Source organism: Branchiostoma lanceolatum, chromosome 14, assembly GCF_035083965.1.
Source record: "Branchiostoma lanceolatum isolate klBraLanc5 chromosome 14, klBraLanc5.hap2, whole genome shotgun sequence".
Taxonomy (NCBI): Eukaryota; Metazoa; Chordata; class Leptocardii; order Amphioxiformes; family Branchiostomatidae; genus Branchiostoma; species Branchiostoma lanceolatum.
In genome coordinates this window covers 3,235,637-3,251,642 of record NC_089735.1, presented here as the reverse complement: position 1 = coordinate 3,251,642, position 16,006 = coordinate 3,235,637, and the positions used below count along the sequence as shown (strand labels likewise).

Here is a 16,006-nt window from a genome sequence, read left to right as displayed (position 1 = left end):
TGTTCGAACATTGAAACATTTGGATAGATGGTTTGAAACTGTTCTAAATAAAGAGATTTTTGTGTAGTTACGTTCGAAATGTTTCCAACGTATGTGAAATGAGTTCAAACATGTTATAAGTTTCAATTCTAATTGTTTGAACACTTTAGAACTGTTGTGACTTAGACATTCTTTTAATCAAAATAGTTCAAACATATTACAAATATTATATTAAAACCCTCTCGGTGACTTTGAATTGACCCAAATATGTTGTTTTTGGTCATTTCCTTCGTCTCCTGTCAAATCTTCATATGTATACTATGGAAAACTTCATTCTTCCCTGGGGCTGATCTTTTTTAATTCAATTTTGAACTGGGTTGATTATGCGCAAGAGTGTAATTTTCAGCGGATATTTTTCGACTGGTTTACATGGAAATGGCACGGAATATCCCATTCTTGCAAGGGGAGGATTCTTTAATTATTTCTTTCAATTTTGAGCTGGAATGATTATGAAAAAGTCCATTCTTTAGCAGAAGTGTTAATCAATTAGTGGATATGGTTGTGGACTGGTCCATATTGTGTTGAGGTGCTACTGGAAGACTCAGTTTTGGACTGGGGTGATTCATTTTTTTAGTGCAAGTATTTTAGAATGGTCCATTGTTATTTGGGGAGAGTCCATTTTTTGCATGGCGAGGAGTATGGCTAAACATGCTGTATTTGCTCGCAAATGTTGCCTTTCTAGTTTATATTATATTGTTCATCATTATCTGTCCGTCCACTCTGTGTTACGTATACATGTACATGTACTTGCAATTAGCCTACGGGCAGGAATTTGCAATTAACTTTCTAAAACTTTCTATATTATATATGAATGAATACAGGACTAATACATTGGGTGAATACAGGACTAAAAGACCTGTTGGTCATAATATCATATTTCGTCGCCTCAATTCTTGTTTAACAAGAATTATGATCTCAACATTTGAAAAGATAGAAATCTTGTTTTCTTTGGCCCGCCTTGTTTTTTTTTCGCCCTATCTCATTAATTTTGGAGTCTGCGGAGGATGTCATCCATAAAATTAACTTGCTGTGGCCTTATGGTCTCATGCCTGAATTAGTCCGTATACTCCCAAAGAATCCGGCCTACAAAAATACCGGGGTCATAGAAAGCGTGTGTTTAGGTGGATCATAAATTGCCTTTTATCGGCCCCACCTGATATAAAAAGAATTTGAGATAAAGGCTTGTTTATTACTGTCAGGATTTGAGATGAATGCTTGTTTATCTAAAGCTTGTTCTTTGTTTGTTTGTTCATTTGTTTGTTTTTTCTCAATCCTTCCCACATAAAGACTTCAACTGAATTAAGAGGAATATCCTGCCCTCTCCTTTAGTTGGTCATCGTCGTCAAACTACGACCTCTAGCGGTTTATAAGGTCTATGCAAGTTTCGAATAAAATACATGTAACGTAACATTAGGCAAAACTTTGCTCGCGCGTTTTCCACGGTCAAACTTCAGTGCATAGATCAACTTTGTAACGATATGTTTGTTGTACACGTTTTGTAAATATGTGAATTGTCACTGCATAACCGTTATTACAATACCATGCCCTCAACAGCGAGAGTAGTAACGTTATAAAGCGTAGATTGTATTCCGTAGTAGTTTTTAGAATAGCCATGTGTTCTACTAGTCAACATTGTTAACTCTCACTATCTGTACAGTATACCCTTGCTATGTATTGTTTCATGTTGCAATTAGCCTTCGGGCAAGAACTTGCAAATAAACTTATTGAATTATTACCTGATCTTACTTCTACCGTAAACTAGGTCGTTCAAAATAAGGGAGTTAACCCATTGGCCTAACAAAGTCCCCTTCGGTTCTGTCCATAGCCTCAGTAATAAACACGTTGTGTATCGTGATTGTCCGGGGTAAATTATTAGATGCCAAAGGAGAAAAGAAATTAAAGGTATTTAGACACAAATCACTTTAGTAGGCGTCTCACGGTGAAGTTTTGACCAATTTTTCTGCGGTGGTATCTTCCCCTCGAGCCCGGTGAGGTTCAGATTATCGGGCAGATCTATCATGTGACGAGGGTGGGCATCAGCTGACAGACACATTTACACTTTGGACCTCAGTCAACAACAGTGACTGAACATAAACGACTTTGGCGGAACTACTGAAGAGTTACTTAACTCAGTAAATGTTCCTCGTTTCCTTGAGTTGTCTAGTGCATTGTTTCGGTGGTGCGCTTTGCTACTAGTAAACAGTTCGTCACATCGTAAACTGGAGGTTCCAGGTCCATACAGCTATAACATATAGAGCTAGCCAACGCTGAACCGTGAGTTGTCAACAATGGCACCTTCTCAGTCGTCCCGGGATGTCGTCCTTCTGTGCTGGGTGGTGGCGAGTGTCGTTCTTGGTGAAGTGGGGTCTGTGCCTTCTCTGCGGCACGTCTTGGTGGCCAATAGTGACAGGGGGACACCTCTAACTTCAAAGTTTGAAAGAAGAGACCCGGAAGAAGACATGACACCGGTATGTAACGTTATACCGGTACTTTAGTATCCAAGCAGATGTTCTGACAGGTTAATGCTAGAAGGGGTCAAAATTTTCAGAAAGAAAAATTTTCAACCTCAATTATCTTTTCCATTCTTTAATTTTTCAGTTCCTAAAAACACAAAATCTTTCACATGGCATGTGGTTTTAAAAGAATTGGTTGCATGAACTACATATCAGTTCTACACAGTATTAGAGTAATTAGAGTCCTGCATGCCTTTTTTAATTCTTAATCAGTTCAATTCAATGAATCTAATGCAAAGCATAATCATGCCTGGTTCAAATACTGTCGTGTGTACTAAAATGTGCAAGGAAAATTGCTATACCCCCCATGCAGACCCCCTGTAACATCTCTCCCCTTCCTCTGACCCCATGCAGACCCAGCTGATCACCAGTAAGGGTTACCCCTGTGAGGACCACTATGTCACTACAGACGACGGCTTCATCCTCAACATGCAGAGGATACCGCATGGAAGGAACTCCCTGAACAGCACAGGTGAACACGACATGTCATTATGCTCTCAGTCATGTAGTCACTACCAGACTAACCGCACCGGCTATAGGGAGAACATTTGCCGGGGGACTTTGGCCATGGAGGGTAACATTTGCAGCCGCAGTCTAGGGTCATGATTCTGGTCATAGATGTAACCTCCTAGGCTCTACCATCCTCCGCGGGTCGCTGGGAAAATAGTAGAAATTAGCCAAAATAGAGTCAATTGTATGAAGGGTGTCGGCTACGGAGATAGGGTCCAATATTCCAACCCTACTCCGGCTGCGAATGTTACCTTCCATGGCCAAAGTCCCCCGGCAAATGTTCTCCCTATAGCTGGCGCGGTTAGTCTGGTAGAGACTTAGTATTAAACCTCCAGTTATAACAGGTTTGGACACCAGGCTTAGTAGTGTGTAACTATTGACTTTTGTCCGGCTGAGAACTGCCTGTTGCCATGGTGTTGGAGGCTGTGATGACTGGTTTCCATGTCGACAGAGGCATTCTGTAAGGCCACACCATTTTTTTTGTTGCTTCCCCGAATAGCCTCTCCTCTATTCAAACTCTATACTTTTTTTTCATGCAGTGACACGACCCGTCGTTTTCCTACAACACGGACTTCTAGGAGCCTCCACCAACTTCCTGACCAACCTAGCCAATGAGAGCTTGGCTTACATCCTGGCGGATTCGGGATGCGATGTCTGGCTGGGAAACGTCCGCGGAAACACATACTCACGAAACCACACCTCGCTGAAACCTAGCGAGGCCAAGTTCTGGGCATGGAGGTGAGACTGGCAAAACCACAGAGTTTTAAAATAGCCACTGTTAAATCTCTAGCCCGGGCCCGCCAGCACACAGACCGCACGCCATAACCGCTAGGCTAAAATGTCTGGACTTAAGTTAGACTGATCAGTTGGTGGTGCTTGAACCCCACTGTTACACTACTGTTCTAGAAAGGGTCATAAAAATTGATTGAATCAAACATGTATAAAAGTATGTATCACTGTTTGATCTTTGTATGCATTTTTGAGCAGGGTCCCTTTTGAGTCTACTAACATAATTCCACCACCTTGAAATTAGATACATGTACATCCAAACAGATCTCAAACTCAACGTCCCCCAGTATAATGCATATGCACTCCTGTATATCTAAACTGTGCATACCTGGGGGATGCTGCACTAGAGATAGATCTCTCAAACACACTGTTTTTCAAAGTGGTGGATTTATGTAACCCGGCAGCCTAATGGAGGTTAATGTGTTTGCTATAATCTGAATATTCCGTGTCTGAACTTCCGCAGTTGGGACGAGATGGCCAAGTACGACCTGCCCAAGATGCTGACCCACGCGCTGAACGTGACCAACCAGACACAGCTGTACTACGTGGGCCACTCCCAGGGCACCATGATCGGCTTTGCTGAGTTCTCCAGGTAGCATGGGTAGTCAAGTAGTATCTGTATCTTTATGTCATGCCTGGGCCTGATACGGGTGTTCTGGACCGTGTGATAACTATCATTATCACATAGGGTTCGGGAGTTGTATCACACGGGCTTCCATAGAATATTTAGAAATGCATTTCGAGCATGCCGGTTGCGCCACCGCTGAAACTTCGAATACCGGATGCGGAGGTTGGAATCAATGTTGTTACAGTTTTGTGTTCAAGGACACAAAACTCCCTCAACTTCTGGCGCATTCCGCATTGAAATGTGTGTTTTCTCGGGTGGGTATGACATAGATAAAATACAACAAGGTGTATTCCGCATCACCCTCAGTCCTAGCCCTCCTGCGGGTCGGATCCTACCCGCGGTCGGGCTGGTACCTCGGGTGATACGGAATACCCCGTGTTGTATTCTATATGTATAGCCGGTATAACCGCCATTCAGCATAACACACCAGCTTAGTAGCAGTGGTCAACGAGCGACTATGCCTCAGGACCGAGAGGTTGGGAGTTCGAATCCTGGTTGTGGTCGCTGACCTGACATACACGCCACTGGAAATGGTCAGAGTCAGATAGAATAGGTCATAAAGTCGTGGTACAGTCAAACCTGTATTAGCGGTCACCTTTGCATAGCGGCCACCTGCCCATAGTGGTCACTTTTTGTCGGTCCCTTGGATTTTTCCCATTGACATAAGCATTAAGAATTAGGCTATAGCGGCCACCTGTCCAACGCGGTCGCGGCCAGACGATTTTCGGTCCCGCGAGTACAGTAACACTGCCGATAACGGTCACGACGCGCCGGTAGAAGCCGCATCGCCACCGCACGCCGGGTTCAAAATCTTCATTTTTTCACGCAGTTATCAAATTTATGCGGCCTCAACTGGATAGGATCATAATAAAGAAAACCAGAATGTTTTATCTTTGTTAGAAAATCCATGGATTGACGCGAAGTCAAGTATAGTTTTCTTCACATGGCTTCACACAGTACATCGAGGTAAAATTGACAATTTCTGTGCATTTCGACTGGACAAATATTACGGCAGCCTTTTGGAAAATACAACCCACACATGTACCTGATGCGGTAAGTTCGTGAAATGTTTGAATGCCGGCCCAATTTCCGTTTTCACCGGGAATTCATTCAAATTGTGCTCAAAACGTGTTTCGCGCAATTTTCAAAATGGCGCTGATACAAACTGGATAGGTCGCAGCATAAAGGTCAACGGAAGACACCACTGTTACGGAGGTATAATGTACTAAATTTATTTTGCTGCAAAGTATCACTGAGGATAATTACTAAACCAAAAGCTTCAAAATGAATGTGGAAAATACTACTATGATGTAAAATTTGGGCTGTTGCAATTTTATGAAAAGACAAAAAGCCCTCAAAAGAGCGACCTTCTTCTGAGTACCCTATTAGCATAATGGTAGATGCTGATCAACACAAGCCACAACAAGAGACTGAGGAAAATTGTCGCCACGATTTTATGTTTGAAAACGGTCGAAAACGAACAGTAAGTGACAACTGAGCAACATGTATTTTGTTCTTAACTAACTAGGAGTAAAAGAACAACAATCGAACTTTTAAAATGTGCCTTACCTGTTTACATGTGTACTGTACGGTGAATAAATGTATCTCAGTGGGTACTGAAAATATGTGTCACTCGTGGTCAATTAATCGACATTTTCTCCATAGCGGCCACCTGTTCTTAGCGGCCAGTTTTGGGCAGTCCCTTGAGTGACCGCTATAGACAGGTTTGACTGTATACTGTTTTGTTGTACTTGTCAAAAATAGCTAGGGGAATTTCACGGGTACAAGGAACCTGTCAATACTGTACATAGCATCTGTCTTCTTTGTCACGGTGGAAGAATTGATAAGCTCTTCAGTGAGATCACTTTCACTATGATCACCTTGACACTTTTCCAGGAACCAGGAGCTTGCCAGCAAAGTCAAGACCTTCTTCGCGCTGGCCCCTGTGACGACTGTGGGGGATATTAAGTCACCCATCAGGCTTTTGGCTAACTATGTGGATCCAATTGAGGTGAAATCAGTTTTTGATTCAGATCAGCTTATGGCAGGAAAACTCTGTAGTTGTAATATTTTCCTCAGGTTTGACAGAAAAACAAGTCTGGTCCAGTTAGGTGGGAATAGAAGTCAGATCCATTGATGAAAAAATGCCAAATACTCCAGGAAGATTGGTAAATTCAGGCATACTGACTGTGCTTTGCACCAGAGTCAGGTGGCTTCAGTCGGTCAGTTGCAAATCTTCTGTTTTTCACCTGGCAATGTCAACTAGCCTCCTGGATAAGTAATATTATACTAATATTGCTTCTTACAGATGATTAAGACCTTAACCTTCTCCCTGCTGCCTAACTCAGTAACCAATAGAGATTCCTTCCAGTTGCTGTTTGACGTTCTAGGGGATCACGAGTTTTCCCCGAGCTCCGAGTTTATGCGTTTCCTGGGACAGGATGTGTGCGACCAGCCCGTACTGGACATCGTGTGTGAGAATGTGCTCTTCCTCATCGGTGGGTTCAACTACGGCAATACCAACATTGTGAGTATAGCAGGTCGAATTCCTAACGAGATATGGAAACCGGAAGTTTGGCTGCAGTACCGTAGAATGTCACTAGGAGGTCCATTATCGAACTTGACCTTCGTTTCCCTGAACTCTACCCACATACCAAATATTATGATCCATCGACATTTCTTTTTGAGTCATGCTTAAAACAAACACACAAACACGTAGAAAAATGCACAAACAAATGGCACACAAAAATATGTATTTTAATAGTTCTTGGCAAATGTATTTTCATTGCACCGTTGCTATTAGGCTTTGGCATTTGACATCAAAACCCAAGAAATATTGCTAAATGTACTTGTAACGTTACAGCAAGGAGGTTCTATATTGAACCTCCTTGGTTACAGCCAACAAACTAAATGGAGAATTTTCTTTTTTTTAAGTGACGCTGAAGAAGAGTGATGGATGTCACTCGAAAAGTCTGGAATTAAATCTCCGAATTTTATCCAGTTTTAGAGTTTGCATTCTCTTTATATATTGTTTACCCGGATGTCTATTAAACCTTCATAGACCTAAATGGAACACGATGTATTTTCTGACAGACCAGAATCCCCGTGTACGTGAGCCACTCCCCTGCTGGAACCTCTGTACAGAACATGGTGCATTATGCACAGGTAAGTCTAACCTTCAGCCGGCTATGGTTAGTTAAAAGTTAGTTAAAATCCTCCCACACCATTATTGATGTATAGGGCAGTGCCCATCTCCGTTTCATATCCCTGGGCCACACTGTGGTGCAATCACTGCAGCAGGGGGCTAGTCCACTGGCAGTGGAGTGTGTTTAACTTCCATACTGTTTCATAAGTATGTACCATTTTTATAAAGTCTTTGGTATGACTCAATGCGCCTCTTGTCCAGAGGTGTCCTACCTGGGGCTTGAACCCCAGTCCTTCTGGTCCAAGTAATTTGAACCAGATGTGGTGAGAGACAGAAGCGCAGACCACTACACCACAGGGACACCCCAGCCTGCTGTGGTAGCCATTGGGGGGGGGGGGGGGGGAGGGGGGGTTGGGATTAGTAGTGGCCGGGATTTTTGCACTGCCCTCTCTCCACCTCTGCGATATAGAGAGTGCAGTGTAAAAATCCCGGCCGCTGCTAATCCCCCCGATCGAAACCTCTGTTTGGAGAATGGCTAACCATTACCCTAGCACAATTCTTCATCATATACCTCAGTATACATTCAATACATGCTTTAAATACATGCTTGCACGGTGTTAAATAGGCGGAGAAAAACTTACAGACCATGCATTTTCTTTTTAGAAGAGCTGATATTTCTGACCATGGGTTTAAAATTTGGCTCTGTCCATGCAGTTTTAAGATAAATACGTTTTGAATAAATCAGACGTTAATTGGTCATGTTACATTAGTAACACTGATAGTCAGTTGGACCGTTTGTGATTGTGATGGCCATGTTGTTGTTTTTATCTCCCCCTAGGCAGTGAAGAACCACAAGTTCCAGATGTATGATTATGGCCTGGTGGAAAATCTGCTGAAGTATAATCAGGTAAGCCACAACCTGCCATAAAGACTGTTCAGAAACTGGCGAAACCATCACTACATATACTGACTGCATAATCATATTGACAACAAATTGACAACATTTGAATATCTTTTGAAAATTAAAGACTGTCAGTAAACAACTTTAAATAGTGACTGAGACCGAAATATAGCTATTCAATTTAGAACAAACTTCGAAGGGTTTGTTTGTTTGTTTGTTTGCATTGCTTTTTTCAATAAGTGTGGTGGGTTCTTTTAACGTGCCCGAAGTGTGACTCTCCTCAAGCAAGGGACCTCTATGTAACGTCCTATCCGAGGTGCATCCCAACCTGAAGCTAGGTACTCTTTTGTGTTGAGTGAGGAAGGGAAATAGCACAAGGCCACTTATTTACCTAGCTTTATTGAGTTTGACCTTTTGAATTTTCCACAGCCAACCCCACCAAAGTATCACCCAGAGAACATGACTGTGCCAGTAGCCCTGTTCACTGGGAGCCAGGACTGGCTGGCTGACCCAAAAGATGTGGCTATCCTGCTACCCAGGCTGAAAAACAAGGTTTGTTTGTGTGTGTATGTATGTATGTATGTATGTATGTGTGTGTATGTGTGTGTACGTGTAACTTGCATGCATGTGTGTATGTATGTATGTGAGTATGTATGCATGTAACGTATGTTATGTATGTGTGTGTGTATACGTGTGTGTGTCTACATGTGTGTGGGTGTGTATGTGTGGGGGGGAGGGGGTTGCATGTATATATGTGTATATATAAGTATGTATGTATATGTATATGTGTATGTATATGTGTGTGTGTGTCTGTCTGTCTGTATTCACTTATTTATTTTTCTATTCATTTTTCTAAACAAGGTCTACGTTAAAGACATCCCAGACTGGCAGCACCTTGACTTCATCTGGGGGATGGATGCTCCTCAGAAATGTTACAAGGACATGATAGACATCATCAAGCAACGGGAAGGGTGACAACCTGCCCACACCTACTAGCAAGTACATGTAGTAGCTTCTGGATTTCTGTTAGTCTGATACTGTAATTCACTTTATCTTCACGGTAGCAGAATTTCACTGTATAAGGAAAATTGACATTTTCACTGAACTCTAACTTCACGGCGGCAGCAAGTGATTTACAGAAGGAATGTGTGAAGGAATTATAAGTAATAACAATACATGTAGGTTTTTTCACGGTGATGATAAGTTCACGGTACACAGGTGACCATGAAATCAGTGAACATAAAGTTATAGTAAAAGAAAAAAGAATTACAGTATTTTATTTTGGCCAGTCCATTATTCTGATAGGGGTATTTGTCATTATTTAACATTACATGTATTAACATTTTAGATGACAAAGACAGAATGTGCAATTTTAAAGTTCTGAAACCTTTATGAGTCAAAAATAATTTTGTTGGAAAAACTAGTGCCAAGAAGTCATGATTGGTATTAAAAACCATCAGCTAAAAATTGAATTGCATGTTTCATACAGCAATACAGTTATGGGCAATAGAGATATTAGAGAGCTCAGACCTGAAGTTTGCCAGACTGCAGTTCTACCTTCTGCTGCTAGATGGCACATGCTGACCATATGTTATGCAAAGGATGATGCAATGATGACTCAGCAAATTCATTCTGCTGCAGTATGTGTTCTACCTACTTCACAAAAGAGTATGTGTTCTACCTACACTCTAGTGCTGCAAACTGTATTTTCGGCCAGCTAAGTTATAACAGTCTATTTGGCCAATTTCTACTACTGTAAATGCAGAAATGTTTGGTTTAATTTTGCAGTAGGGAGAAAATGGAGTGTTCGTAGTTGTTTTCAGGTCGCATTTGAAACAATAGTAGTGCTACAGTCATATCATGGAACAATTTTTCGTGGTGGTATTAGCATGGTGAAAACCGCGAACATAAAACCACAGCGAACATTTCTGCATTTACAATATTTTGCCAGCAACCTATGGAGCCTGGTAGGGAGGGCAAACTACGCTTTACACTAAATACAGAATCATCCCTTTGCAGAACACAAAATGTTTGTTGCACATATATAGTACATTATCAAGAGTTCACTGTTGCCTACAGATCATGTAGAACGGACATGACCAATGAAAAAACATGCACACAGGCCTGGCTGGACTTTGCCCTCTCCTGACCGTAATAAAAGCACCTTTGTTTCCACAGTACACAAAAACACCTGCTTGTACACCTGGACATATACATGCTATATGTGTATAAAGCAGTTGTGGCCACTGTCACAGCTAATAATGGCACCACTTGTCGTTTTTTTGGTTGTGTCACTATGTCTGATATTCCTAACTGTCACTTATTGGGCTTCCCTCAATAAGGAAAAAGAATCACCCTCACTATTCCGACTTGAAAGCTAGCGTTAGCCATGCAGCCCTTCTGATCTGCATTGCGGTATCAAAGCTTGTCTTGTTGAGGCCTTTGATATGGAGTCTTTTTGTGTATGGCTCTGGCTAATCTCCAAGCAGATCCAACGGTTGCAAAGACTGTATCCAACTGGCAGTTTTATTCCGGTTGCAATGAAAATTTCCTCTGCCAGTTGGATACGGTCTTTGCAACCGTTGGATCTCCATGGACATTAGGCTCTAGCCTCTACCAGGCTCTGCGGATGGCTGGAAAAATAGCTTGGCCAAATAGTGAATAGTATCTATGCTAAGGGAGTTGGCTGCGGAGAGAGGGTCCAATATGCCATTCAGAGCGGCAAATTGTACCCCTATAGCAGACTAACTCCTCTTGCATGTTGTTCTATTTGGCCAATTTCTACTCTTTCCGGCCGCCTCTGGAACCTGGTTGAGGCTAGTATGGCTCTCCTTAAAATCAAAACAGAACCAGTTTTCATTGAATGCCCTTAGCAACAATGAGACCATAGGTCTACAACCTCAATCAGATAAACAACCCAGTGCCACACCCTAATTCAGCTGCAGTGCCCCTTTTGTCCACTAGGTGGCACAGAGTGTTGGTAGCATTCTGGTGTGGAAGAAAGTACAGGGCTGACGATTTTCAGGAACTTTTCTTTCAGCCCTAGCCTTGGTGCTGTCCTTGATAGTTCACGGACTACAATACTGCAGATGCAGAAATGTTTGCAGTGGCTTTATGTTCGTGGTTTTTGCGACGACCGTTTCACTGCGAACTTAAAGCCATCGCAAACATTTTTATCCAAATTTTCCAATACTGTAGCAGTATGTGACTATAGCGCAAACACTCCATTTTCGCCTTTAGAGCGCGAAATAAACACCATACAAACTTAACTGCATTTACAGTAATCTCTGCTAATCAGCGGCACCCAGGCTATTTTAGCCCAAGAGAATTAATAAATCTATTCAATAACTTGAATTATGGGTTCATAATCCCAAAACTGACAATTAAAAGAAGAATAGACATGAAAATGTAACCAATTTTCTAGCTTGTCTAATTGGACCTATTTCCAAGGAAACACCATTTTTTCATGCGATATGGGTAACAAGTAGCTAAGATTAATGCTTGATACTCATTTACAATAGCTATTAAAGGGGAAATGATAGGTAATTATGTATGAGAACACTGCTGCCATTGCACATGAAATTTTTTTTTCAAAAATACACAAAGGCCCTAATTAGTCCAACTACAATAATTTAGCCTTGGCCCCCAAAAAAGGACTTCACACTGAATAAATTTACCTTTGCACAAAAACAATACCTGAACGAACCAATTAGCTTACGCCATACTTTAACTTTTTTTTAGGTAACATGGTATTGTTAATCAAGGCAAGGGAATGAAGCACACAAAATGTATGTATAAAAGTAACTCCATTTTATTGTATGGTGTGTGTTCCATGGTCACATGACAGGGGTTCTACCACCACCACTACTGGAATACAAAATTCGAAAGCAAACCAACAGTAAAAGCAAGCAAACACACACGAGTACATCCTACTACAATCACTGGAAAAATTGGGAAACCTTACTGTTATGGGAGACCTAAGTCCCTCGCAATATGCTTATGCCAGATATACAGGCTATGATGACAGGTTACAAGGTTACTGATTCACACAGTTTAGCAACTACTTCAGCTATCAATTGTTTTGGAATTTTTTTTCTCCATTTTCCGTCGGGTCTAAAACAATACTACTACTATACAGCATCAGGACAATGACAGGTGGAAATGGCGACTATCGGCTAAATACAAGAAAGCGTAGAAGCCTGGAATCATAAAGGACATCAGAGACGTGGAATGGTACAGCTTATGTGGCCTTCTGAGATCCCTTCTTGCCGATCAGACTCTTGTGGATGTGAGGGATCACACCTGCAATACAAGAAGTGCATGGTCATCATTTGACTATGGTTCCAGACTGCAGCATGAAGGAACCTTACAGAAGAGCAAAGGGTCAGCCTCTGGTCTATGTACTTAGGCATTTTACTGTTTTTGTCTAGCGTCATAAGGTTTTCATATTTGTTCACTGATAAAAACAACCTTCAAAATTCATACTAAGCAAAAACAAAGCAAAACTAGCTGCGAACGTGCAAACAAAGGCATTTCCAATACTCCCAGAAGGAGATCATCCTCCTTCTCGGAGTAATAACTTATGGGCACTCAATTTTCCCAAAAATGAGTTATTTGAGGACTTACCACCACCAGCAATGGTTGCCTTGATCAGAGAGTCCAACTCTTCATCCCCACGGATGGCCAGTTGCAAGTGACGCGGCGTGATACGCTTCACCTTCAGATCCTTACTGGCATTGCCCGCCAACTCTAGCACCTAAAAAGATGAAGCCATTGTCAGCATGCTGTTAAAATAATACCCAAACCTACTTACAAACTTACAGTGGCAGTTGTCAAGTGCTAAGGCTTTTGAAGCCTAGCAATATTTAAAAAAAACACTTTACAATATGTACAACACATGTGTATATATGATGTATTGACAGTTTGAAATACACATATGCAAAGCTCAAAATACAAAATAATTTCTGGAATGTTTTAGCTTATAAATAATAGAAAGCATAACAGTCAGTGCTATTTTGAGCAGAATGGTATTTCCGCTACTAATACATATGATTCCAAAGTTGAGGATTTAGGGGTTATTACTAAGTAGACACAAACATCAGTTAGAACATTAGTTTAGACATGACAAAGAATATGTGGGAAAAACTATTCTGTTATTATTCTTAACTATTCATTAACTGACTGAGCACATTGTTGCCATTGTACACGAAAAAAGAATCAAATTCCAAAAACACAAAGGCTGCAATAAGTCGACCTACAAAATTTATCCTTGGCCCCCAAAAAAGGACTTAACACTGAATAAATTTACCTTTGCACAAAAACAATACCTGAACAAACCAATTAGCTTAAGCTGTTGAAATGATGTGTACAAAGCTTGCAAAGTAATGAAAATTACACTCCCCATATGAAGAAAAAATATCTGCTTTAGCTTACTTCCTGTTGATGTGTTTCAGTACAAGTGGGCTGTTCGTTTAATGTATGTAGATGGCAAATATTTTTGAGTCATGCGTGCCCCCCTCCCCCATAGGTAAAATTATCAACAAAGCGCGTCCTACTTAAGTGGCAGACAACATCCACCTTTCCGTACCCAGAATATCTAATGAAAACCCCCTTTGTGTCAAACCAGATTGCTCCTCTACATGAGAATGGTTGCCCAGTTATATAATTACGTCAGAAACTATAAATATGAATGCAGGGTGGAGGGGACGCTATGTTGTATGCGCGAACGGTTTTGAGCGGGAACACAACAAAATCCCGCCAAATTTTGAAAGCCTGTAGATGGGCATCCCGCCAAAATTATAAGAACAAATTTTTGGAGAAGGGTGTTAAACCGAAAATAATATATCTTTTCATATATGGAGGCGAAAATGAAGTTTGAATTCGAAACGGAAACGAATAAAGGGTTAGGAACAAATGGGAGGTTTTGTTTTCGTCGCGGGGGGTCGTAACAAGGGCGCGAATTATGTTTTTACTACAACTACAAATTGCTATTTCTTGGCGATTTAAGCATAGTTTGCAGAAATTCTTACCTCAGCGGTCAGATATTCGAGGATAGCTGCGCTGTAGACGGCTGCTGTGGCGCCGACGCGGCCGTGGCTGGTCGTACGGTTCTTCAAGTGCCTGTGGATACGGCCGACCGGGAACTGTATGGGGAGGGGCGGAGGGTACAGAGCCGGTTCAAAACATTGGTCAAACATCGACATTTTAACGCAGCGACTACAGAAATATTTCACAAAATGTGTACAAGGGTTATTGTTATTGATACACGGCTCGTTCTTACCTGTAGTCCTGCCCTTGCAGAACGGGAGATCGCCTTCGCCTTTGCCTTTCCAGAGTCCTTTCCTGCCTTGCCTCCAGCCTACAAAACAAAGGCCGAAATTCTCATGAAAAACAAAACATCGACATACAATTCTTGTTTTGCACGTATGTTACATCCTTAGCAATGCATATTTGATAAAATATGAGATGGATGGCTAAAGATTTTTGAAGTATTGCGCGGATTCTGCGATAACTTACCATCTTGATTTGTACTGTCTTCTTCACACAACAAAGCGACGCCACTGATGGCCCGCCAAATGCATGCTGGGGTATTTATAAGCTTAGGCGATGACGCTACCACTTGGGCCAATCAGCGCGCATGTGTGTTTTAAATGGGCCAATCACAGAATAGAATCGGCACGCAATGTTACAAGGCATTACACGATATGGCGTTGTTACAAAGAAATTGGACTGTTACAAATCATGGTATACTATTATACATTTCATCTCATATAAAAGAAAAATAATCTACCTGTCCAAGAAAATCTACACATTCACAAATAGCTTGTAGTCGGTATTTTTCCAATCATTCATTTGCCATAAGATCTTCATAAAATGAACACCTGTTCAAGACTTGTCCCATACTGAATCCATCCCTTGTATCACATGACCTAATCAACATACTAGTATTAGCAATTTTCAACTGTCGATGTCTTTTGAAATGAAATTGTGAGTATTGAATATGACAAACAATAGGTCTATGAATATTGTTCCAGATGAAGAAAAGGCAAGGAATATAATGTCATTTTCATTTTGTGAACATCAGTGACCCGTTCTAGCCTGAGTACCAGCTTCCGAAGTGACCGCTGGCTCCAAAAAATTCAATTTTTTTTTAGCCAGCGGTCACTACGGAGGATGGTTAGCAAGCGAATTTTTTTGAGCCAGCGGTCACTACGGAGGCTGGTACTCAGGCTAGACTCGATCTAACGTTAAATACCAAAACATCAATTAGCCAGAACTTTAAGTGAGTAAATTCGGCTTCCACTGCCTCCAACGACGAAGTCCAACCCAAGTTACCCAACATAAGTAGCTCTAGATATCAGTATTTTCCTGAATTAGTATCTTACTACAGGTATCAACATCTCGACTGCTGCAGAGAAGAGAAGCCACAGGAAAGCTGCTGCTGCCCAGTCACCACATACACCACCACATGTATCAATACT

General features: G+C 41.5%; 2 protein-coding genes and 1 long non-coding RNA gene across 3 annotated transcripts; 1 reads left to right on the top strand and 2 right to left on the bottom strand.

Moving 5' to 3' along the window:
• The first annotated feature begins 2,095 nt into the window (after window positions 1–2,095).
• LOC136448379 (lysosomal acid lipase/cholesteryl ester hydrolase-like) lies at window positions 2,096–9,804 on the top strand. The gene is made up of 10 exons (XM_066447807.1): window positions 2,096–2,507; window positions 2,907–3,024; window positions 3,602–3,800; window positions 4,315–4,443; window positions 6,376–6,490; window positions 6,851–7,006; window positions 7,573–7,644; window positions 8,463–8,531; window positions 8,955–9,077; window positions 9,387–9,804. The coding sequence occupies exons 1-10, from the start codon at window positions 2,328–2,330 to the stop codon at window positions 9,498–9,500; spliced, it is 1,275 nt and encodes a 424-aa protein (XP_066303904.1). The 5' UTR covers window positions 2,096–2,327; the 3' UTR covers window positions 9,501–9,804.
• Window positions 9,787–10,366, bottom strand: LOC136448380 (uncharacterized). The gene is made up of 2 exons (XR_010757869.1): window positions 10,211–10,366; window positions 9,787–10,178 (listed from the first exon to the last, which is right to left on the bottom strand). It is a non-coding gene; the product is annotated as an uncharacterized lncRNA (long non-coding RNA).
• A 1,948-nt stretch (window positions 10,367–12,314) lies between these two features.
• LOC136449212 (histone H2A.V) lies at window positions 12,315–15,155 on the bottom strand. The gene is made up of 5 exons (XM_066449100.1): window positions 15,042–15,155; window positions 14,806–14,883; window positions 14,555–14,668; window positions 13,152–13,281; window positions 12,315–12,827 (listed from the first exon to the last, which is right to left on the bottom strand). Exons 1-5 carry the CDS (start codon window positions 15,042–15,044, stop codon window positions 12,766–12,768), a joined length of 387 nt encoding a protein of 128 aa, XP_066305197.1. The 5' UTR covers window positions 15,045–15,155; the 3' UTR covers window positions 12,315–12,765.
• Window positions 15,156–16,006: the final 851 nt, after the last annotated feature.

Coding starts and splice junctions, on each gene's coding strand:
- LOC136448379 (XM_066447807.1), top strand. CDS start 2,328: ATGGCACCTTCTCAGTCGTCCCGGGATGTCGTCCTTCTGTGCTGGGTG. Junction 2,508..2,906: donor CGGAAGAAGACATGACACCG/GTATGTAACGTT, acceptor GACCCCATGCAG/ACCCAGCTGATCACCAGTAA. Junction 3,025..3,601: donor GAACTCCCTGAACAGCACAG/GTGAACACGACA, acceptor TTTTTCATGCAG/TGACACGACCCGTCGTTTTC.
- LOC136449212 (XM_066449100.1), bottom strand. Junction 13,282..14,554: donor TCGAATATCTGACCGCTGAG/GTAAGAATTTCT, acceptor TCATCTTTTTAG/GTGCTAGAGTTGGCGGGCAA. Junction 12,828..13,151: donor GGCAACCATTGCTGGTGGTG/GTAAGTCCTCAA, acceptor CTTGTATTGCAG/GTGTGATCCCTCACATCCAC.